Source organism: Leucoraja erinacea, chromosome 10 (assembly GCF_028641065.1).
Source record: "Leucoraja erinacea ecotype New England chromosome 10, Leri_hhj_1, whole genome shotgun sequence".
NCBI lineage: Eukaryota > Metazoa > Chordata > Chondrichthyes > Rajiformes > Rajidae > Leucoraja > Leucoraja erinaceus.
The window spans coordinates 38,254,544-38,280,470 of NC_073386.1; the positions used below are offsets into that span (position 1 = coordinate 38,254,544).

A 25,927-nucleotide genomic window follows, 5' to 3' on the forward strand; every position below is an offset into this window, starting at 1 on the left:
CACCTTGGTCTGGTATGTATTTATAGGCTTGAACTGAAAGGCCTTGCGGCATTAAGATATGCGTCCCTTCCAGAGAATTGGGATGCACATGAATGAGAGAAAAAGCAGGAGGAAGCACATAGAACGAACCCCATTATTGCTGCTGTCAAGCAATTCCCATCACACTAAAGCAGCCGTGCTGAGTGCAGCACCTGTTGCTTGCTATAATTAGTCTGCCAACCTTCAACATTGGCGAATGGCAGTTTAGTTGAAACATCTGCAGAACAGCATTCTAGCAGAAACTGTCATAATCCTCAGGATGAGGGAATTCGCAGTAAAGTCGATAAAGAGGATAGCATTTCCATAACTCGAGTTACATTAGCTTGGAGAAGCTTCTCACCTGGTGTGTTTGCTGCTGTTTATGTACTGCCCGCACTTTGGGCACAGGGCTTTCCCCTTTTGATGATGTTGATGGCTGCCGTGACCGGTTTTCGCTGTGCGGTGGCTCAGGTGATGTCGATGGTAATCCGGTCATGCTGCCTGTGCTTTTCTGCGATGCACTAAGTGGTAACGAATGTGATGCTTTCACTCGACCGCTGGACCCGGACAGCTCTGTCCTGCGGAGCTGTGAATGTCCCATGCAATTCTGCCGGGGCAACGCCACTGGGAGATTGCTCCTGTCCGGCATGGTGTGTCGTTTGGAGTAGTCTTCGCTATAGATACTGCGTTTGGCAAAATCCTCAATGCTACTGTTACTGGGGCCACTCAGCTTGCTGATCAGCTCTTCACTGTTAGTGTGGCTCCGGGAGCTGGTGGAACTCAGGTTCTCAGAACTAGAGTCCATGCCAGCTTTACTGCCTCCTGCTGGGGGGTTATTCAGTTGGTAAACGGGGTTTTGGAAGGACAGAGGTTGAAGGCTGCTCTGTTGGCTCAGAGCTGGATGAAGAGGCCTGCGGATCTGAGGGACACTCTGCGCCCCGCTCTGCACCTCCCGTGGCTGCTTGGTGTTTGCTGTGTGTGTAATTGAGGTCTGGCTGCCAGGGTGGCGTGCAGGAACACTGGGGATAACTGGAACGCTACTCGCCCCTTGAGTCACGGCAGTGCTCTGCAGATCTACAAGTGATACACTCCTGCCGTTATGCAGGGTGGACTCTTCTTCATCCTTGTCAGAGTAAGTCATGCTGTGTGTGGAGGCTGGCTGAGCTGGAAAGTGCGGCTTGCTATGGAAAAATGCTTCAATGTTCTCTTGAGTTGGAGACTGCAATTTCTGAACGTCGCTGGAAATATATAATAAAAATATATTTTCCATTTGCATATTTACATTTCTTACAAAAACTTTTATTTTCCAAGTTTGCTTTTTATTTACGTTTATTCTCTACCCAACTCTTCATCTTTCAAAAAGGCTTTTGGCACATTGGCCTTCATCAATCAGTATTGAGTATTGAAATTGGGAGGTCATGTTGCAGTTATATAAGACATTCGTGAGGCCGCATTTAGAGTATTGTGTTCAGTTCTGGGCACCAGGTTCGATGAAAGATGTTTTCAAGTTGTAAATTGTACAGAGAAGATTTAAGAGGATGTTGCCAGGGCTTGAGGGCCTCAGCTATACGGAGAGGTTGAGCAAGCTAGGACTCTATTCCTTGGAGCGCAGGAGGATGAGGGGTGATCTTATGGAGATGTATAAAATCAATAGAGGAATAGATCGGGTAGACGCACAGAGTCTCTTCCCTAGAGTAGGGGAATATAGAACCAGAGGATATAGGTTTAAGATGAAGGGGGGGAAGATTTAATAGGAATCTGAGGGGTAATATTTTCACACAAAGGGTGATGGGTATATGGAACTACTTGCCCGAGGTGGTAGTAGAGCAAGGACAATTGCAACGTTTAAGAAACAATTAGACAGGTATATGGATAGGAAGGGTTTAGAAGAATATGGGCCAAACGTAGGCAGATGGGACTAGTGTAGATGGGACATGTTGGTCGATGAGGGCAAGTTGGGCTGAAGGGCCTGTTTACACGTATGACTCTATGACTCTAATATTATACGCAGAGGGATGAGTTATCTTTCTTACATCAGGTATGATTGGTTTACTGGGTCAGGATGCCAAGCAATCGACCAGTTTGCTGACCTCTGCTTTCCTTACAACAAGCAAGGAAATAGAAGAATTAGATGTACTTTAGTCTTGACCATTCAGATTATTGTGAGTTTTACACAAAGACTAATGTTCTGACTGAAATAGGTTTCTACTGGTAAAGTGGTCCATAAGTAATTGTTAACATGAGGCAAGTTATCTATATGCTAATTTTAATAGAAAACTGCAATTCAGATAAATGTGCATTACACAAGTTAGCAGAAACATATACCACCTTTCAGTAGTCAATTAATCACCCTAGACACAGGAGAATGCAGTAAATCCTTGGTGATATGCAACTGAAACCAATTCTACAGCACCTGACATGTCTCAAGCTGAACAAGGTGTGAGCAGGAAAGCTGCAACAATAGTGAATACTTTCAATAACTGGGTATGAGGGGAGGAGGGGTAAAAGAGGTACAGGCACTCCCAAACTTACACAATGGTTACTTTCCATTATCCCATATGCAAGTCACATTTTACGTAATTCAGAATCACCAACTCTGTGCCCGTTTCCTCCCGTATCCAAAATAACTCACTGATAACACCGACTCAAAGCACGAGTCAATGTTGCTGGGCTACAGCTCGTTGACTCAGCAGCGTCTGAATGTGACTCAGCAGCAGCTAATAACTCAAAACCTCGCCACATCATCTGTAGAGGAAATGTATATCCACATCCTCCAGAGATGCTGCCTGACACGCTGAGTTACTGGGGTCAATATCACTGCTGGGAAGTTTGCTGGACCACTTAGAGAGGATTTAAACCAGAAGGACATTATGACTATGAAGGACAGAGAATTAGTAAAAAAAACTTGCCAAAGGAAACAAAGGATGAACAAAATGCAATAGATGATTTCATGATCACATGCATCAATGAATCAAAGAGATTAGGTCCAGTAGAACAAGGACATAAGTAGACATGTGTCCGCATGGCATCACTATTACAGAAAGGTATCATTGAGATAGGGATAAAAGTGAGGATGGGCTGAGGTGGTGCAATATTGGTTAATGAAATAAATGCAACTGAGGAGAGATTGGATGCTGAAGATTAACATATGAAACCAAACTGGTTGAATTGAGGATAACAAATGAGCTATCATACTGTCGGGAGCAAAGTATGGACCCTGCCAGTGCCAGAGTCCATGTCAGAGAGAGATTGAAGATCAAGTAGGTGGGATAATGTCTGATGTGTCGTATAAATAGCAGCAACAGCAGGAGATTTCAACTGCCCTCATTTTGAACAGGACAGAAATTGAATTAAAAATGTGGACAGAGTGTAAAATTCTTAAAATACATCCAAGATAATGTTTATGATCAGTATATAGCTGCTCAATATGAGATACGACAATTCTGGCTTTAGTTTCAGTAATTAAAATGTGATGGTGAAAGGATTGGCATAGGGAAACTATTTTGTCATGGTGATTGATCATAATTAAGTTAGTTAGCCTAATTATACAAAAGGACAAAGATTCCTGTAGACCCAGAGTGTAAGATTTCAACCAACATAATGCCAATTATCTTTGCCCAAGATTTGATTGACTAAATGTAGTGGAAACAGCAATTGAAAAGTGGATAAAGTCAGAACTTTTGAAGGGATTCAAGAAATACCTCAATAAGGATCAAAGGTAAATATGTTTCCGCTTAGAAAAGGATAAAGGCCAAATTCTGGACCCACTGGAGTTCAAAGAGCATGTGTGATCCAATATGACACCTGTGACAAATAATGAGCGCTCACTTTTGCAGGCCTTGAGCGTCAAAAATATGCAGGGGTGAAATTAGCGAAAAAAAATTAGGAAGGCAAAAGAGCTAAATAAAGATTCGTGGCAGATAAACCAGGACATTTTGTAAAATAAGTGAAGGAGTCAGCGGAGTCTGAGGATATGGTGAGAAGGCAGGAACGGGTACTGAATGTAGATGATCAGCCATGATCACAGTGAATGGTGGTGCTGCCTCGAAGAGCCGAATGGCCTATTCCTGCACCTATTGTCGATCAACAAGCAGGGCATTTTAGAAAAAATAACCAAAAATATTCCTTTTGAACCATAAATAAAGGTGGCTCTAGACACTGTGATTAAGGGGACAGAATGTGAAATATTGCTCATATTAAAAATAGAGCGAAGAAAAATATTCATCTGAATCACGCTGACTGCAGCTGGTGGAAGCAACAGCGTTCAGACAGACAGCCTCAATCAAGATTCTGTATTTAGGTGCATGCGTCATGAACTTTGGACATTTTGGGAGAGCCCAAAACTGTCTCAATGCTCTTGTCACTGAATGGAGCAAAAGTCTCTCTCTCCCCATTCCCTTTCTTTGAACACAATAATGTTTTTATTCACAAACTCGTCCAAAAGAAAAATAATTTTCTGGGGATAACAAGTGTAGCTTTCTCAGACAGTGCAGATGAACAACAAACAAAACTGAGGCTAATGTGGAAAAATCTAGCAACAAACTCCTACCTGTCACTGGGATCCTCGAATATCCGCTGCAGTCCAGACGACACACTGCCACTCACATTTGGGGAAGAACTGACGTGCTCTCCAAATCGACGGACCTGCTGCTGGATTGGTGTGGGGCTAGTTAGTGATTTGGTAATATCGCCGAGTATGCGTGGGAGTGGGCCAAGCTTCGCTACTGTTGCCTGTAGAAATGAATTTTCACCCTGGTTGGACAGTACCACGGAAACATCCACAATTTATTGGGTGGAGGATGGCGATTGATGTGAACGGAGCAGAATGCAGATGCACCGAACAACATAACCATGATGATTGTGGTTAGGAAGGCAGCAAAAATGGTGCAGGAGTGGGGTAGGGATGAATGGAAGGGAAGGAGGAGAAAGGGGACATAAATAAATTAGGAACAAAACTAACGTAACTCAATGTGCTCTCAAACTTATCCATTCCAACATAGCATTCAAACATACAAAACATGTAAAATAAATGTTTTAAATGATTCTAAAAACAAAGCAACTTAAATGAAAAACTTGCATCCACCCAGAGGAAGGGAAGGATGGTTGGGAAGGATTCACTGGCAAAAGAAGAGACTAAAAATGGGAGCAAAACCAAACTGTTTATGCATGCAAACAATTGTAATGTCAGTTTGATGTTCATAGTATAAATTATTACTTCTACTTACAATATAACAGAAACAAGATACAGTGCAACAGTATAATCTAAATTCAGTCTTAAAATAATTGAGAGCAGTAAGTTATTTGTTTGGGACATTCAACAAAAGTGCTACTTTTAGCCAAGGTTAATCATCTCAATTTCCTTAAAGTGACAAAAATAGATTACACTTTTATAGGTAGGATGTAAGGGAAACTAAATACGCTGTGAGCCTTCTATTGTTGAAAATTGTGTCCACTTTTCCAACCAACGTCTGCTGGAGTACGATCCCAAGCACAACAACACTTTTGTCCTCATCAAGGGAGATTATTTATTGCCTTCACCAAAGAACTTGAAGCCATTTGCTGAGTTCTGCCAACTCTGACAAACTAGATTGCCAATGGGGACCAAATGAACTGTACAGCAACCAATATTTCAAGTGAGTAAATGGAAGAACTTCCTGTTTTAATATTTTTCTATGAAGAAATAAAAGTATTTTTGCATTATCTTCTTCTGCATGCTAGTTTAGATACGCTGGAGCAGCCAACACCTACTGCAGATGCTGGTTTAAACCGAAGATAGGCACAAAAAGCTGGAGTAACTCAGCAGGTCAAAAAGCATCTCTGGAGAGAAGGAATAGGTGACGTTGTGGGGCGAGACTCTTCTACAGACTCATTACCAAGTGAATTTGATTGAAGGATGAGTGGTCACTGTTCGTTGTCACTGTTAACAACCCTAGGGTCCAGCAGTTCCCAACCAGAACACATCATGTGCCCAGCCACCCATTCTAATTAATTAGTTGTATTTATTTATTTAATTTGCTTGTATTTGATTTCATTACTTGAAACATGCAGAACTTGCTCACGCTGATATGCTCTGAGCTAAATCACGTGACTAATCAGGATAGACAGAACGAAAACGGAACAAAAACACCCTGCCAATCCATCTGCGAACATCATGAGTAAGGATAATCGATGTACGGTCAATTAAGAGTTAACTGCGAGAGACCTTTGCTGACAGTAGTGAATCTCTGGAACTCCGTGTCCCAATTTAAGTTTACCCTGATCTTTGGGTATGCTTAAGGTCGAAATAGAAAAATAGTTGAAAGATTCCCCTTGGAGAGACGTAGGTTCCCAGGAGCAGCAGATGCCTCCCAGGAGGCCACAAAGAAGCTGGTGTCAGGAGTGGAGCCAGCGGTGGCGCAGTAGAGTTGCTGCCTTACAGTGCTTTCAGCGCCAGAGACCCGGGTTCAATCCTGACTACGGGTGTTGTTTGTCCAGAGTTTGTACTTCTCCCCGTGACCACGTGGGTTTTCTCCGAGATCTTCGATTTCCTCCCACATTCCAAAGACATACAGGTTTGTTGGTTCATTGGCTTGGTATAAATGGAAATTGTCCCTAGTGTAGGAAAGTGTTAAGTTGCGGGGATCGCTGGTTGGTGCGGACTCGGTGGGCCGAAGGGTCTGTGTCCGCACTGTATCTCTAAACTAAACTAAAATTACATGGAAAGCTTTTGTGTAATGAAAACAATTAAATTGAAAACAATTGAAGCAACAATGTTTGCCTCAACACAACTTCATTATTAATCAGAAATGTGAAGTTTGGAGGATTGAAGTAGTAAAGTATTAAAACTTGGATAAAAACACTTAAATGATTAAAAATATCAGATTATTAAAAAAGCTTAGTATTGTCCCATACCTACTGTGCTTAATAGTTAATAGATAAATAACTTCAAGGTACCTTGTCAAGTTGTGACACCACTTCCCAGAGCAGAGAGTGCAGGACAGAGAGCTCACGACCCAGATCAATATATCCTTCAAATCCTGGCGTGTTGGATATCGTGTCTGGGTTTGAGATTTCCACCAGAAAACGTTTCATCCCACTCCACTCATGTTCCAGAAAATCATTCATAAATGCCATGTATTCTTCTTTGTTCCCAAACCTATGGAAATCAATAGAAGATATCGAAAAATAAAATGCTGACTGTCTCAGCGGGAAATGATTGATGGGTTTCAAGCATTTGTGTTCAGTATAGCCTGCAGAATACAGTCAACTAAAAATAGTTTTTTATACTCAGAACCAAGGCTAGGCAGAAAACAGTTAACAAACTTTCTGATACAGATTTAGTTACATTACTAGTTACATTACTAGGCGGAAATGTAGTTGTTGATTTAACATTCCAGCAGGAAGTAAAGTGTCACCTCCACTTACGCAGTAAGAAAATCAGAATACTGAAAGCACTCATGAACTTAGTTGAAACCCTTTTTCAATTTATTCTTATAATTACCTTCTTCAAAATTCACTATAAACCATCTGATCCCCTCAATTAAATTATTCACTCCTGGATATTAATTCTGACGTTAAAAATTACAAAATACAAATTAGGGCTGGCATTTATATCAAAACAAATAATCAACTTTGACCCACTTAATACTCAAGCAACAATAGACGTAGACAATTGGAGCTAAAATGGCACACAAAGCACTGCATAACATACTTGGTAAAATTGGCAAGATTCTGGATGACTTTGGCGATGAGGGTGAGGGTGCGAGACGTGCGATCATCTGGATACTCCTGCATCAGGCCAAAGAGGCTGGGAGACATAATTGCAGGGCAGAGGAATCGCAGGAAGAGTGAGGCACTGATCAGCCGCTCACTGGTTTCGTGCTTCCCACGGATTAAACATTGCTGCTTCCACGAGGCAAAGACTTCTTTAAGTTCCCGCGGAAACACACTGAAATAGAACCAGAAAAAAATGAACGTGGCATACCAGCTGGCATTTGGCCCACACAAGTTAGTCTATTCCCTCATCCATCATGGATTTAACAGACATCCCCCAGGGTTCCACTCACTTACTATTTTAGTTCCGAGCAAGTGTCTTAACCAGATCATTAATCTGTTTTCCTCCTTTAGTTGCTTAAGGTTTTTTCTCATGTTAGATCAAAAATATTGTATTTATATTTCCTCAAACTGAGCTTGAGATTATCTTCTGGTTACTTTCTTCAAATTACATAATTCTCCATAAAATAATTCCCGCAAAATACTTATTTTAGAGTAGGTGTAAGAGGAGGAAATACAAATTTGACCTTGATAGGATATCAAAATGTCAAAAAGTACACATAATAAATACAAAAATCAAATCGCCAAATAATACATTCAGAATTGATATCAGGAAATGTTTTGTCATATAAGAAATGCAATGGATTTCTGGATCAATGAAATTATAAAATACATTTAGCAGCTCTCAAAAATTCAAGAAGCGGGTACATGTGTTTCTCAGAGAATGAATAAAGATTGTTGAATGGCTTCAGTCTTGTTCACTCAGTTGTGTTATCAATTATATAGTTAGGCTCTGATGATGCAACATGCTTGGGACGTTGGTGGTGTCAGACTGGGCCATTTTCTGGACAGCTGATTGTTATTTTTATTAATACAACAACTTATCAATCCTCTTTTTTTGATGTTGATTAGTATTACAATACATTTTCCAGTAAATCAGATGTTGAAAGACAGCGCACAATACAGGGATCCTGTGAGTGGGAAATGGAGCCTGAGAACCAAAGCCCAGGAGATTGGAAAGGGAGCATAGGAACTGGAGCTTCCATGAGAGTATAGGGAGTATGAGATGTGGGGAATGCAGAAACAGGCGTTCCCAAAAGTGGGAAAGAAGTCATGGAATCCAGGCCCTTTTGTATGGAAAAGGGAGTGGGGGAACCAGGGAGTCTGTGAGCAGAAAAGGAAGTGCGATATACATCATCTATTGGGACAGATGCCTGATCCTTCACAGGTACTGACCTTCCCACCATTGAAAGTATTTAGAAGTAGCACTGCCTCAAAAAGGCGGCCAATATCATTCTAGACCCACACCATGCTCTCATTTCAAAGGTACAGGAACTTGAAAACCATGACCCCCCACGTTCAAGAATAGCTTTATCCCAATGCCCCTCAGGCTCTTGAACACTATACAACATTACCCTCAGCAACTATGAATTTCTATAGACAGTCTCTGCTTGCACTAAGAAGTTTAGAATTTATTGTACTGGTATTATGGTTATTATTTTATTGTATTTTAAAATATTATTATATATTATTGATGTGTATTGCATTTATGGGCCTGTTAAACTGCTGCAATGAAAATTGTAATTGTTCCATTCATGGTAGATGTGACAATTAAACACTCTTGACAAATGACTGTTCTTACCAGTAGGAGTTGATAATCTTGCAGAAGGCCAATTCACAGCACATCTTGAGATTACTCTGATGTTCTGGCAGTTCACTGGATGAACACTTACTCTGGTCCACCTCGCAATTTTCATCTGATTCATAAAGTGCCTTAATGAACTCACCTGAAGCAGAAAGCAAGCAGGTTAAATTGACAAATTAATGAGGATGACACTGTTAGTAATATCATTTACAGGAAAAGTAGATTCTAAAATGACAGTGGCACCTCATTTGTTCAAAGATCTTTGGTTCATGGAAAATAAAGTTAAGAAATGGGGAAGAACACTGATAATTTGCAGCAACAAAGAGCAGCAGCAACAGAGCTTGTTTCATCCACAAGACAAGACCAGCAGCTAAATCAATACAGTTTTAGGGAGGGAAATTGCTTCTGACATTTGTCAGTTCTTCTGGAGGTGAAACACACATGGTACTTTTGGAGGAAACTGTGAATGTCGGATTTAATGGGACAGTGGGTCAAGGCAGACAATGGGTTAAAGTGTAGATGGACTAAGGCAGATCAGCCAAAGATGGAAGATGATCCTCAAGCCTGGTGGGGGCCTCACTGAAACTTGGTTGAAAATGGTTTATACCAGTGCCAGCAACCAGTTTGAAAATAAAGTGAACTTAAGTAACCCCATGCCTAGATACTGCTGAGCAAACCCTCTACAGACTCCAGGGAATGAGATATGGCGTAATATAAAAAGAGATCTATCTGAAAGCATTTGCCCCAGGACATGTGTCCAAGTTGGCCAATTTGTTATAAAAGAGTTTGTTCTGAAACCAAACCCTGATTTCCGTATGAATTTTTTTGCGTCGACTGGTTCTTGCAGAAGATTAGACCTCAAGATAGTGACATTGGGGAAAATCAAGAGCAAGAATAAACATGATTTTTTGGCTATAATTAGTAGACTTTGTGATAAGAAACAGTTCTCGAGCCTCTGCAACACATTTAAAACAATGACTTACATCAGGTTAATGAGAGCAACAACGCTCAATATTCTGATGATATAAAGTTCAGTGGAAAGTAAGTTAAGAAGAGGGTGAAGTAATTTGGGTAGGAAGGCTTATCTTTGAGTGAAGGATGGGGAATTTATTTACTGGGGAACAAACAATTGAAAAGCAGAATAATGTATACAATCTGAAATTGTAGTAAACGTTGATGTAGTCCTGATGCAGGGTCTTGACTCCAAACATTAACTTTTACTCTGCCTCCACAGATGCTGCCTGGCGCGCTGATTTCCACCAGCAGTTAATTTTTTTAAATTTAGATTACAGCACTTTAACTCCCCCTCCCATTCTCAATCTGACCTTTCTGTCCTGGGCCTCCTCCATTGTCAGAGTGAGGCCCAGCACAAATTAGAGGAACAGCACCACATATTTTGCTTGGGTCGCTTACATCCCAGTGGTGTGAAGATTGACTTTTCTAACTTCAAATAGCCCTTGCTTTCCCTCTCTCTCTATCCCCTCCCCTTCTCAGTTCTCCCACCAGTTTTACAGTGTCTGACTACATGCTATCTCTGTCCCGCCCAATTCCCTGACATCCGTCTGAAGAAGGGAAACATCATCCATTCCTTCTCTCCAGAGATGCTGCCTGTCCCGCTGAGTTACTCCAGCATTTTGAGTCTACCTTCGATTAAAACCAGTATCTGCAGTTCTTTCCAACACAGTTATATTGTTAATTAGCATAAAACACAGAATATGAATAAGACACTGAATGAGACCACACTGTGCCCAGCTTGTCTGCTGGATTCTAAAGCAGATTCTACACCCTGTTTTCTCTTTTAAATTCTCTTTATTCCTTTATTGAGATATTATTGCACATCTGACTGAATCAATAGCAGTGGCTAAACATTCCTATGTTCAACAACTCTGCAAAAACAAAAACATCTTCCTATCTTTCACCTTACTTCCTTGGTAACAATTTTACATTTATACTTTGCCGTTGACTCATGCAGGGAATAGATATTCAAAATTTTCTCATCAAAACAAAATCAATTTTAAAACTGTTACATTTTCCTCTTACATTTTTAACGATCCTAGAAGCTTAGCATTGGCTCATATCTCTCTTTATAATTGTGCTGCTTTGGAATGTAGGAACAGGCGTTTTGAGCCCATTCTGCTGTCAGTGAGAATGGGCCTGATCTGTGGCCCAAGTCTACAACTTTACACTTTCAATAGATTTGTGTACATCAGTTCTAGATTTGAAATTAACAAATGATCTGGAGATGATCATTGGCGGCACTTGCTCCTTAGTCTGAAAACAATGGGTTCAACTGCAACTGCAAATTCCAATGAACTAATTTCTCATGACAAGATTTTGTGACTCGTGAAAGAAGAGTAAAAGCTTTCTTCCAAAAATACCCAAGAGATATCCCAGGTAAATGTCATCAAATGTTGTTGATTATTATCTGTTGTGGAGGAGGGGTACAGAATGTTTTGAGCCACAATGCGTGTCATCCTCTCTCGTACCCTACAGAGGACAGAGGAACACAGTACCCTACTTTTGGGTACTTCTTCTCTGTTCAAAGAGACTAGAGTCAGCAGTTATAAGAAATCAATACTCTCCATCAGAAAGAGAGCTGTAGCAGTAGCAGCAGCATCAGTGAGCATCAATCAAATGAATTTATTTATTCATCTATTATTGCATCTTACCTAAGGCATCATGGAGATACTTCTGGCCAACAAGCTTCAAATACTCCTCTATGGCTTTTGTTGCTAAGGTATTTTCCCTGAAGAGGAGAACATCATGTTCCCCACATCGATCCACCTCAGACATCACCAAGTCCGTAAGGAAATCCTGGACGGAGAAAGAATTAAGAGCCTCAATGGCGGGTAACAGCTGATGTTCCGAAGTGTGAGGAGAATAATAAAATCTTCATTGGCATGAGCACTCACACACAGCTTTAATCCAAAGTGATTACGAGCAATTTATTGAAGCATAGAGACTGGAAATGAGGCACATCTAGGCGAACAGAAATGCAGGGGAGTGAATCATTCTCCATTACCTACCGTGCACAGAAGCTGGCACTGAGCCACACAAGGGAGAAGAAATTTACACACATTCAATATGTGAATCTGTTGTATGTCTGGCATGGGTTCAGCTTAACTCTTTAAGGTGTTGTCACTGCGCAATGAAATGCTGTATAAAAACCGCTATTTCTAAGACTCTTGATTGTACACCAAGATTAACTATTGCCGCTGGATTCATGACTAAATATTAAACATGCCCATGTTTATCCCATATCCCTCTAGATCTTTCCTATCTATGTATCTGTGCAAATGACTTTTAAATATTGTTATTGTACCTTTTCCTCTGGCAGCTCATTCCATATACCAACCACCCTCTGAGTGAAGATCTTATCCCTCAGGTTCCTATTAAATCTTTTCCCGCTCATCTTAAACCTATATTCTCTAGTTCTTGATCCACCTACCCTAGGAAAAATACAATGCATTCACACATCTATCCTCTCATGATTTTATACACTTCTATAAGATCACCCCTCAGTCTCCAATGCTCCACGGAGTAAAGTCCAGGCCTGCCTAATTTCTAACTCAAGCTCAGTTCCTTGAGTTCTAGAAACTGGATAAATTAGAGATAAACACATTTCGATGCAATACATAATATTGTAAAGCTTTGAACATGCATGTGAAATTTTAATCACATGTAAAGTTAAGGGCCTGTCCCACTTTCCCGAGTTATTCACAAATTCTCCTGTGTTTTCCCCTTGATTCAAACTCGCAGACTCGTAACAGGGTCCGTAGGAGGCCGTTGGAGTCCGTAGATATATCGTAGCGGCTCGTTATGCCAGCCATAGGTACAAGGGCATCAGGTAAGTCGGGATGTTTTTTCCAGCCTGATAAAAAATGTCCACGAGTAAAAAAAATAAATAGTCGGGAGGATGTCCCGAGTACCTACAGCTTGCATAACGAGCCGCTACGATATATCTACAGACTCCTACGGACCCGTTACGGACATTCTGCGAATTTGAATCAAGGGGAAAACTCGGGAGAATTTGTGAATAACTCGGGATAGTGGGACAGACCCTTAATGCTACCTTATGCTAATTAAAATGTAATGAATTAGAAAGGATTGGATTTTTGTTAATTAAATCACAACATTCAACATTATTTGTCTTCCTATATTCTGCTTGCTCCCCTGAAGACTCCATGCTGAGGTTTGGAACAAATTTCTACTTGGGAAAACAAGTATTACATGGCTTTAAACATCTGCAAATTATTTTGTAGGCAGCAAAATTGTATAAAAAAACAGCCAAACACAACATCCCAGCTAATCAGAAAACAGGTAATTTTATACCCCTCTCATTCACTGCAGAGTTCAGAGACAAAAGCTAAACCTATGATTCTGCAGAACAAGGTAATGCATTCAAAGAAATGTTTGACTTGCTTTTATATGGTGTCATTCATTACAAAAGCTTTATAATCAAAAGAACAATTTCATTGAAATGTGAGCATATTTGCAATGTAGGAAATTCGGGAGCCAATTTTAGCACAGCAAGGCTCCACGAACATCAACATGAAAATAATCTGAAAAACTATTTTAATGATGTTGAGGGATAAATACTGGCTGCGAAGGAATAAGAATCCCCAGTTTGTTTTAAACTGTATCATTGTATCTTCTACATCACCTGAGGCAGCAGAGGGTTTAACAGCTCATGTGAGAGACCTTCATCGCCACATGCCAGGGTGTAGAGTCAGCCCCAGGTCTCAAGACTACATCAGACAGAATATGTATTACAGTAAGTCACCGAGCCACTGCTGCAGCTCTGAAGTTGCTCTTGTAGACTTGGTTACTAAACACTCAGATATATAGCCTGAGTTCACATAGTCTATCATTGCCTCCTGACAGTTAGCTGACCTGGGGCTAAGTTCTGAAACACACCTGCAACAAGGCTTCCATTGTAATTGCTCATTCCACATAATGACTAACACAGAAGCTGTGACCTTAATCTGCTAAAGGTTCTTTATCTTCTGAGCTTTAACAAGAATTTTCTCCTGCAGAGTAGCAACAGTTGTTAATGATTCGCCTATCATTGTTCCCCAAGTGGAGAGAGGCAGAAGAGATTTCAATACGAGCAAGAAAGTATCTGAAATTTAAGATGTAGAAACAAGAAACTGCAGATGCTGGTTTACAAAAAAAATACACAAATGCTGGAATAACACAGCAGGTCAAGCAGCAATCTGAGAACATGGATAAGTAATATTCCAAGTCTGATACATTATCTATCCATCTTCTCCAGGGATGCTGCCTGACCCGCTGAGTTACTCCAGCATTTTGTGTCTTTTTTTGATCAGAAATTGAATCTCAGCAATAAATATCACAAGATACAAATTAGACAATGAGCCATTCCAATAAAAAAAATAAAAATAAACCAAATCCCAATAGTTTGAATTATTTGAATTGTGTAAGATTCAAAAGACTGCCTACACCTGCAGACAAGATAATGTTATAGAGAACTAACACTGACTTTTTACTGATGAAAAAAGCGTGCAAAATTTAAAAGAGGGACGTACCAAAAAAATCTTGGGAGCAGGAGTGCTGGTGAAAAACAGCTGCCAAGTTGGGCACTGGCCCATTGCAGTAAAGGCCTAATATTGCAGAACCCGCAGATGCCACCAACATTGTTGGACAGATATCAAATAATGATGAGATAGAGTACAGGAAGGAAATTGAGAACCTCGTGAACTGGTGTAGAGACAACAACTTTCTCTCAATGTCAGCAAGACAAAGGAGATAGTGTTCAACTTCAGGAAGCAAATCAGTACATATACCCTGGTTTCCATTAATGGCGCCGAAGTAGAGATGGTTGAAAGCTTCAAATTCTGAGAAGAAATTATGACCAATTATGACAACTCTCACCAACTTCTACAAATGCGCCGTTGAAATCATTTTATTGGGATGCATCACAGCATGGTTTGGGAACGGCTCCACCCAAGACCACAAGAAATTGTAGAGAATTGTGGATACAGCCCAGACCGTCACACAAACCAACTTCCCTTCCATTGACTCCATTTAAACTTCATGCTGTCTCAGCAAGGCTAGCAGCATAATCAAGGATGTGGCGCCCTGTGGCCACTCCACCTTCTTCCCTCTCCCATCAGGCAAAAGGTATAGATTTGTGAAAACGCACACCTCCAGATTCAGGGACAGTTTCTTTCCAGCTGCTATCAACTGAAGCATCCTACCACAACTAGAGAGCAGTCCTGAACTACTATCTACCTCATTGGAGACCCTCAGACCATCATTGATCAAACTTACACGTTTTTCCATTTATCATGTATCTGTACACTGTGAATGGCTCGATTGTAATCATGTTTGACTGGTGAGCATGCAACAACAGCTTTTCACTGCACAATAAACTAAAGTCAAACTTGAAACATAATCCCCAAAAAGACCTTGCGCTTAAATTGAAAATAATCAGCAGTCAGACATTTCAAAACAACATTGGGAACTTGAGTGTTCTAATGTGTTGATAAAACGTGCCAAAATTTTAACAAGATTTGTTTTTGCTTACCTTTGCACGGCCAGTACTTTGCAAGATGTGAACAAGAGCACAGGCCATCTCTTCTTTGTTCTTCACACTGATAACAGGCTCCAAAACAGAGCACAACATGGTGTAGTTATTGGTGACAAACTCTGCAAACTCCTTATACTGTTCCATGGGAAGAATGGCAATTGTCTGATAGCGGCATTTAATGCGAATACAAGGACTTCCTCCTTTGCCCTTGTTGGAATTTGGTGTGCTGACAGGGTACCATTTCTCTATGAACTGTCGTCCAGTGACACTGGTGATCGGAATATTGATCAGTCCCACATAATTATTCTTATCTTTCTTTTTCTTCTTGTCCATATCCTTGTAAATATGCACAGTGATGTTTCTGACCATTGGCAAAGTGTAAAATTCAAAGTGCTCACCCCAAAACAGGTTATCTGCTTTCATTTTACTGGTAGTTCGTGCATAAAGTGTGTCATCCAGACACAATTCACAGAAGTATCTCTTTTTAGGGGCCAAGTCCTTTGCTTCAATAATCCACAGGCGGAGTACATTTTCTGCACGACGACAGTTGTCCTGCAAATAAAAGCAATAGGTCCATCATTATTTCTTAGTCCATTCATTTTTTCGTTTGTGCGACAGACCCACCCAGGTTACCTGGTCCAAAGCCATGCCATATTTTGAATTTGATAATGATGGTGATGATAGATGGAATTGAAAAGCTTGGCATTTGATCCCAGCCTGATTTACTATCCCCTCTAATTCCCTTTTTTTTTAAATATGTGCAAGAGACTGAGACTTGTTTGGTGGCTTTTCCGAACAACAGAGCTAGAATAAAACACCAGCCCATGAGGCATCAGAAAGAAAGAGGCCTACTTGCTGCAATCCAATTTCCACTGCAGGGTTGTTAAGTTTCATCCATAAAACATAGAACAGTACAGCACAGGAACAGCTCCTTCAGTCCATAATGTCTGTGCCGAACATGATGCCAAGTTAAACAAAACTCCCTTGCCTGTATGTGATCCATATCCGTCCATTCCCTACATATCCATATGCCTATCTAAAAGCATCTTAAAGGCCAATATTGTATCTACTTGCAGCACAACTCCTGGCAGCGTAGTCCAGGTAGTTATCATTCTCTGTGAATAGGATTGTCCTGCACATCTCCTTTGACCATGCCCCCTCTGATTTTAAAGTTATGCTTTCCATTCTTTGACATTCACACCCTAGGAAAAAGCTCTGACCTTCTACACTAATGATGCCTCGCCAAAGTAAACAATCTAAGTTTGTCTAACTACTCCTCATAACTAATATTCCCTAATCCAGGCTAAAACCTTTTCTGTACCATCTCCAAAGCCTCCACATCCTTCTGATCACAATGGCATGTAATGCAGCCTAATCAAACTGCTACAAAAGCTGCAGCATCACTTCCTGACTGTTATACCCAATATCTTGGATAATGAAGGCAAGCATACCATAGGCTTTCTTTACTACCCTATTGCCATGTGGTCCTATTTTCAGGGAGCTAGGGACTTGGATTTAATGATGTTGTTGTTAGCTATCTTGCTATTAACTGTTACTTTCCCTGTACATTCAACATTCCAAAGTGCAAAGCCTCACATTTGCTTGAATTGAACATCCTCTGCCGATTCTACCCCTATACCTGCAATCCTGTTGTATCTTTTAACAGCCTTCCTCACTGCCCGTCATCATGGATCCGTGCATCTTAACCTTAGGGACTGACTGACGAATTATTCCATTCGCTTTCAAATGCGAGTAAATCCTATCCTGAAGTCCTCTCCATTATCATTCCCATCACTGATGTGAGGCTCACCAGTCCATAATTTCCTGCATTATATCTACTTACATTCTTAAAAAATGGAGCAACAATGTCAAAGATTTTCATCAAGACCTCTACAATTTCCTGTTGCCTCTCTATAACCAGGGATAGATCCCATTTTGCCCTGGGGATTTAATGCACCTTAATCATTTTCAAGAGACCCCTCCTTCTTGATCTCTATTTGCCCTTGCATATTAGTCTATCTCACACTGACCTCCACGGCTTTCTCCTTGGTGAATTCTGATGCAAAGTATTAATTTAATATCTTGCCTACATCCTCTGACTTCAGGCATAAATTCCCTCCTTTATCTTTGAGGGGTTGAACTTCGCCCTATTACCATCTTTTTTAGCGTACATAAAAAAAGCCTCATGGTTTTCTTTAATCTGACTTGTAAATAACAATTCATGGTCTCTTTGAGTTCTTGTAATTGCCTGCCTAAGTTCTTTCTTGCTTGATTTATATTCCTCAAAAGCCATGTCTGATTAAAATTCTTAAACCATACGTATGCTTCCATTTATTTTTTAACCAAATTTACCCCCTCTCTGGTCATCCAAAGTTCCCTTACCTTGAAAAGGAGTCAATCTTGCAAGCGTTCCTCAGCAAGTCAGATAAATGTTATTGTCAATGTTACCAGTACCTTACATAGCTTGTATTATCAAATCAACTTGTCTTTCTTGAAATGCTGAATCTTGAGAGTGAGATTGAAGATTAAAAGCATCCTTTATTAATGAGTGCTTACAGTGATCAAAATTCACTTCAAGTAAGGATCCAATTGAAATTCAGTAATCTTAATCATCAGCAGTCTTCTTAAATATTAAAATTGTCATTTAATTAAAGGATCATGCTCACTGTGACTCTTACTATGAACAAGAATAAATTTGTAAGGAAAATGGAGTTTCAATAATTGTGAAATTGGAAGAGGGCTGTTGGTAGGGATCATTAGCATAACTTCATGAATGATTATTCCAGAAATAGACCTAATTCGGTTTGCTCACAAGACTGACAGTATGAACAAAGGCTGTGCATAGAGTGAAGTCACGTACACACAGGCAGGCACACTGTAATGTGCTGCAGTTCTGGAAAAGCCCCGCTCACGTGAAAGCAATGCTTGCGTCATGCAGTCCCACAACACCACACAAACTGTACATCATATTGATATTTATCTGAAGAACAAACCAGCATTTGATTTGCCGGCAAGCAGCAATGAAAACACCTGAAAGAACAGAATGTGACAGTGAACTGAGCACAGAAATGAGAGCACGGAGTTAGCAACAGATGTGAACACCGTCAAAATTGGAGTGCACCCACCGTTTCCAGATTTTACAGTCCATGGAGACAGAAGGCAGAGTCCTAACAGCATTATATAAGGCTGAGAGGTGAATAACAGTATTACTGTTAGGAGCAGAAAGCTACAGATTAAATCTGCAAGACTGATGTGATTATTCAGACCTTGTGAGCATACACTTAATTACATTCTGCATCTTCCAACATCAGGATGAATATACGCAGAACTTTATGAATATGCTTAATTGAAGTTATGAACATTGCAGTCCAAGAATAATGAGACTTCCAAACCCTTACTTCTGTTTAAAAAATATCAGCATGGCACTAACATATCCTAGACTCGAGAAGAGTGAATTTGCCAAGATTTCCAAAATATATCATTGCCCACTGCATAATCCCTACCACATTTGCATTAATACTGCGGGGGACCGTGGAGCTACATCACTAGGAACAATGCTTTACAGCATCCTTATTGAAATCTGAATACGAAAACTAGATGAGATAAGCCTGGTCACCTAGCAGCATAAAACTGACCCAATGAATCAATGAGCCTTACGGGAGGTTTCATGTGGTAATTCAAAGTGACGTATTGTTAGAGTCAGCATTACTTCACCACTTTGCACTGTATTGAGTCAATTGAAATATGCATCCAATTTGTCTGAACACTAATGCCATCAAATAGCAAATGTTGTTATACATGTGTCTAGAATATATCTATGTAATGTCTGTTTTACATTAGCACTCGGCAATGAAATCCATATAAATCTTTACTAAAACTGTGGATGATATCAACTGAAAATGACCTATCCTTAAACCGTTGAAATGCAAAAAATCCCCTTGTGTGGTAAGATCTGTAGAATATATTATCATAGTAGGCCAAAAGGCACGGGATTTTGAGAAAATGTGAGAAAGAACAGTTTTAATCAATTGTGCAAAGTCTAATACAAATAATAGCTGCAGATTGATCAACACATTTAAGACAAGAAGCCTTTCCTTACTCAACATTTGAGGAGATTTGGCTTGTCGCTGAATGCTCCATCAAACTTCTATACGTGTATGGTGGAAAGCATATTTACTGGTTACATCAACACTTGATTTGGAAATTTGAGCGCTCAGGAACAAAGGATGCTGCAGAAAATATTAGAAATGCAGGGAACGAAGGATACTGGTCAATCAAGGGGACTGGCCTCCCCACCATCAAAGGGATCTACAGAAAGCACTGCCTCGTAATGTTACACAATAGACAATAGATGCAGGAGTAGGCCATTCAACCCTTCGAGCCAGCACCGCCATTCAATGTGATCATGGCTGATCATCCACAATCAGTACCCCGTTCCTGCCTTCTCCTCATATCCCTTGACTCCGCTATCTAACTCTATCTAACTCTCTCTTGAAAGCATCCAGAGAACCGGCCTCCAACGTCCTCAGAGGCAGAGAATTCCACACCCACAACCCCCTGTGTGAAAACTGTGTAATTCCTCATCTCCTTTCTAAATGGCTTACCCCTTATTCTTAAATTGTGGCCCCTGGTTCTTGACTCCCCCAACATCGGAAACATGTTTCCTGCCTCTAGCGTGCCCAAACCATTATTTTTATATGTTTCAATAAGATTCCCTCTCATCCTTTTAAATTCCAGAGTATACAAGCCCAGCCGCTTCATTCTATCAACATATGACAGTCCCACCATCCCGGGAATTAACCTTGTGAGCCTATGCTGCATTCCTTCAATAGCTAGAATGTCCTTCCTCAAATTTGGAGACCAAAACTGCACACAATACTCCAGGTGTGATCTTACTAGGACCCTGTACAACTGCAGAAGAACCTCTGCTCCTATACTCAACTACTACATAATTCATGTTGGCCTTCATAATAAGATAATAATCTGCCTTCTTGTTTTTACCACCAAAGTGGATAACCTCACATTTATCCACATTAAACTGCATCTGCGATGTATCTGCCCATTCACCCAACCTGTCCAAGTCACCCTGCATTGTCATAGCATCCTCCTCACAGTTCACACACTGCCATCCAGATTTGTGTCATCTGCAAATTTGCTAATGTTACTTTGAATCCTTTCACCTAAATCATTAATATATATTGTAAATAGCTGCTGTCCTAGCACCGAGCCTTGCGGTACCCCACTAGTCACTGCCTGCCATTCTTAAAACACCTGTTTTTGCCTCTCCATTCTAGGGTATTGTGTATAGATTGATGATAAAAAAAAAGAATTTAATCCATTTTAAAATAAGGTTGTAACGTAACAAAATGTGGAAAAATTGAAGGGGTCTGAATACTTTCTGAATGCACTATAAATGCATCACATAATAATAAAGATGGTTATCAAGAAGTATAATGGGATCTTGATCAGCTTTGCAAGTGGACTGAGCAATGATAATTTGAGTTTAATCCAGATACATTTGAAGTGTTACATTTTGGAAAGTCAAAACAAAGCAGGTCCTTCACAGTAAACAGTAGGGGCCTTGGGAGTGTTGTAGAACAGAGGATTTCAGAGGACGTACATCATTCCCTGAAAGAGACATCTCGGTTGCATAAGGTGATGAAGGCGGCTTTTGATATACTGGCCTTCATCATTCAGGGAAATTAGTTTAACATCCCATCAGTCAATATGTTAGTTATAAAAGCGGTTGGTGAGGCCACACATGTACTGTGTTTAGATTTATCACCCTGCTGTAAGATGCTATTAAGCAGGAAAAAGTGCAGAGAAGACTTATGAGGATGTTGCCAGGACTCGAAGGGTTGAGTTATAGGGAAAGGATGGGCAGACTAGAGCTTTATTCCTTGGCATGCAGGAGTCTGAGGGGTAACCTTATAGAGGTACATGAAATTTGGAGAGAGATAGGGCAAATGCACAACCTTTTTCCCCCAGAGTAGAAGAATTAGGAACCAGACAACATAGGTTTAAGGTGAAAGGGGAGAAAATTAGTAGGAATCTGAGGGACAACTTTTTCACACAGAGGACAGGGGATACATGGAACGAGCTGCCAGCGGAAGTAATCGAGGCAAGTTCAATGGCAACATTTGAAAGTCATCTGAACAAATAAATGGATAGGAAAGATTCAGAGGATGAACAGGCCATGCTTCGATGGGGCACCTTGGTCAGCATGGCTGATTGGGCTGAGGAGCCTGTTTCTGTGGTGTATGACTCTATCATATTGTATCTATCCTGATATTCACTTGCTCTTACTTAATTTTTATCAACTAGGTTATCAAGTTCCTTTACTTTAAAAATAGAACTATTAAAACACAGTTTACATTTACATTCTTGCTGAAATATAACTACCTTGTTTGGTTGCACTGTTCTCCGAAGGTTCTCCATCCACTTATCTCTCTCTGCCACAGATGAACAGCTGAAGCATTTACTTCCTCCCGTGTATGAAACCTGCAACACAAAATGTTAGGGTTATGCCTGAGCATGCCACAAGTGCAAGACAAAAAATGTGCAAGAGCTGTTTCCTTCTGTAAAAGGATGTAATAAGGGGTTTAAAGTAATACCAGTTCAGTGAAGTAATGAAACATTCTAATGTACCATTGGACAATGAATCTTGAATTTCATGTTTTTACAGGAATGTGAGTGAGTCATGTGTTGTGAACTAAAGCAATCCTGTATCCAGAAGAAGATTGTAAGTATCAATTACATTTGCACTCTGCTGTAACCCAGTGTTAGGAACGAAGGGTTTATCCGGCTGACCAAACAGTGCACAGTTGCAAAAATCAAAGTAGCCAAAGGAACACAAACAGAGTGACAGCATTCAACTCAATCCCTTGCCGAGCAAGGTCAGCATTTTTCCCAGAATGAGACACTCATTAATTGTAAAGGATTCCGTTTAAACCACTAAACTTTACCACAGAATGGATTTCTGAAAAGTACAATTAAAACTACCATTGTAATAAGAGCTCCTCACCATGTATATTATCCCATGTCAGGGAATATTTCAAATCCCACAGAAAACACATGGCTGAGAGCTTGAGACTCATTTCAGGTAGGACAAAAGGGCAGCCTGCAGCATCCAAATGGCACTTGTTTATACCCTGAGGTAGCATTACAGCAGCAGCACAAAGGAAACCATGTCCTTTGTGGTTATGGAGTGGTCTCTGTGTCAATTGAGTCACAGTGGTGAGATCACCCTCAGTGCCTGGGTCCAAATTCAAATGATGCCTGCTTTAGGTGTTAGCAACCGAGGTATTCACAGCACGAACAATAGTGAATGTTTAATGCAATAATTAGGCGAACATTTTGCCAGCAGTTTCCCACTGCCATGATATTGGGAAAATATGGTACTTCTGAAGACAGTATTTCCTATTAAGAACAAGGGATTGAAGGAATTAATTTACAGAGGAATTTTAATATCACATTTACACAGTCCTTTTTAAAGATCATCATTCTTTCACACATGAATTAAGAGTGTCTGCTTTCAAATCCTTGGTTGTCCTCACACTGAACCTTTTTATGACATGACCATTGTAAAATCTTGACCTTAAGCTAATCTCCTGGGCTGCAGCCAGTCAATCACCTATATTGCCCTATTAATCGAGTTCTTCTCTCTCCCCTTATGCTTGAAATGGTCAAACATCTCAGTCTATTCCCAGGGATTGGGTGGTGAGGGAGAATGAAGAATAATTTAAAAGCTCATCTGCTAGGGCATGGAGAGGCAATGTTGCACTGAGAAATTAGAGAAATAATGATTAAACACGGAAAAAAGGCCATTTGCCCCAACTCATCACGCCAAGCAAGATGCCCCATCTAAGTACAGGTAGTTCCATTTGCCTGTGTTTGGCTGTATCCTTCAAAACCTTTATATCCCTGCACCTTCCAAATGACTTTAAATCCAGCATCCTCTGGGTTAAAGAATTGCCCCTCGGGTTCCTATAAAAACTTTCCCCTCTCACTTTAATCCTATGCTGTCAAGTTCTTGATTCTCCTACACTGGTAAAAAGACTATGTGCATTATCTGATCTAGGCCACTCATGATTATGTACCCTACTATATTCTATCCTGCCCAATTTCGCCCTATAACTCAGGCCCTGCCAACATCATTGTAAATCTCAGAATCTTTCAAGTTTATTAGCATCTTTCCTACTGCAGGATGACCAAAACGGAACACAATACTCCAACTGCTGCCTGGCCTATTTCCAAGAAGTAGATCAAGTTTTGACCTCTCCCTTGCAGGGCCCATTGTGGAAGGGCCCTCTTGGCCCTATTTGAGGAAACGTCCTGAATACACTTGGTAAATTCTATCCCATCCATGCCTTTAGCACTTTGACAGTCTCTGTCTAAGTTAGGAAAGTTAAAATCCCCTACTTTGACAACCTTATTAGTCTGGCAACTATCTGCAATCTTCCAGCATATTTGATCCTCTAATTCCCGTTGACTGGTTGGAGGTCTACAGCACAATCCCAACAAGGTAATCATCCCCTTTATAATTTCTCAATTCCACCCATATAGCCTCAGTCAATAATCCCTGTAATGTCATCTCAGTCCACTGCCATGATCTCCTTAATCAATAAAGCAACCCCCTCTTCTCTTACCCCCATCTCTACCTCATCTGTAACACCTTTACCCTGCATCATTAAGCAGGCAGTCCTGCCCCTCCCTTAGTCAGGTTTCTGCAATGGCTATAATGTCCAAACCCACGTACCTATCCTTATCCTGGGTTCACCTGCCTTAAATACCGATTAATCCAACAATCTTTCCTTGCTTCCTCCCATGCTCCTGCCTGTTCTGTCTACAGAACATGATGTAATTAACCTGTACTGACTTCCAGCCTCCCACCTGCCTCAATACTGATTTGAATCCATCCCCCAGTTAATGTAGTTTAAACCATCCCTAGTAGGATTTACACAAACCTGCCTGCCATGATATTGGTGCAACCCATCCCTGCTGTTCAGGTGCAACCCATCCCTCTCGTACAGGTCACATCTGCCCCAGAGAAGATCCCAATGGTCTAAAAATTTTAATCACTGACCCCTCCACCAACTCATCAGCCGCACATTTGTCTGTCCTATCCTCCTAATCCTATCTCTTTATCACCTAGCATGGGGAGCAATCCACAGATTAATACCACCAAGGTCCTACTTTTTGATCTTTCCCTATGGTGTTGCAGGATCACATCACTTTTCCTATCCAAGGTAGACAAAAATGCTGGATACAAGATATCCTGGATCACACAATCAGGGGGGCAATACTTCATCCTGGAATCCTGTTTGCGACCATAGCATCTTCTGTCCCCCTAACTAGTGAGTCTCCTATTACAATTGCTCTGCATAACTCCACCCTTCCTTGCTGAGCCTCAGTGCCAGTTCCACAGACCTGACTGCTGATGCTGCTTTCCCCTGAATGGTTATCCTCCCCAACAGTGTCCAAAAGACTACACTTATTTTCAAAGGGAATGCTGCAGGGGATTCCTGTACTCTCTGCTTACTCCATTTCCCTTTCCTGCTGGTCACCCATCTACTTTTAAGTGCACTTTGGGCATAGCCATCCAGCTAAAACTCTTTATCTATGTTTCCCTCTACATCCTGGATGATCTTTGGTACGTCTAGCTACAATTTCAGTTCTTTCAAACAGTCTGTCATGAGCTGCAGCTGGGTACACTTCCAACAGTGAGTCCTCAGGGACACTGGAATTTTCCTTGATCACCCACATCCAGCAATAGGAGCCCATCACTTCCACAACTGCCAATTCCAATGCACTGCACCAAGACCAATGAAGAACCGGTGAGAAGAAAAATTGACTGCACCTTTTCTTACCTTTTACCTCGGCCTTTTCGCCAAAGGCGCTGCTTTACCCTCAAACACAGCACTACTACCTCCGGCACAGCCTCACCCATAAAATAGCAA

General features: G+C 40.8%; 1 protein-coding gene across 1 annotated transcript in view; it reads right to left on the reverse strand.

The window, feature by feature from the left end:
• The window catches only part of rasal2 (RAS protein activator like 2), a 318,544-nt gene that overhangs the window by 16,718 nt on the left and 275,899 nt on the right, over positions 1 to 25,927 (reverse strand). The window contains exons 7-14 of the mRNA XM_055641981.1: positions 22,371 to 22,469; positions 15,966 to 16,520; positions 12,085 to 12,229; positions 9,413 to 9,557; positions 7,709 to 7,945; positions 6,952 to 7,153; positions 4,568 to 4,770; positions 380 to 1,256 (exon numbers count right to left, since the gene is read on the reverse strand). Coding sequence (XP_055497956.1) covers positions 380 to 1,256; positions 4,568 to 4,770; positions 6,952 to 7,153; positions 7,709 to 7,945; positions 9,413 to 9,557; positions 12,085 to 12,229; positions 15,966 to 16,520; positions 22,371 to 22,469 — 2,463 coding nt within the window. The remainder of the gene's footprint in view (positions 1 to 379; positions 1,257 to 4,567; positions 4,771 to 6,951; positions 7,154 to 7,708; positions 7,946 to 9,412; positions 9,558 to 12,084; positions 12,230 to 15,965; positions 16,521 to 22,370; positions 22,470 to 25,927) is intronic.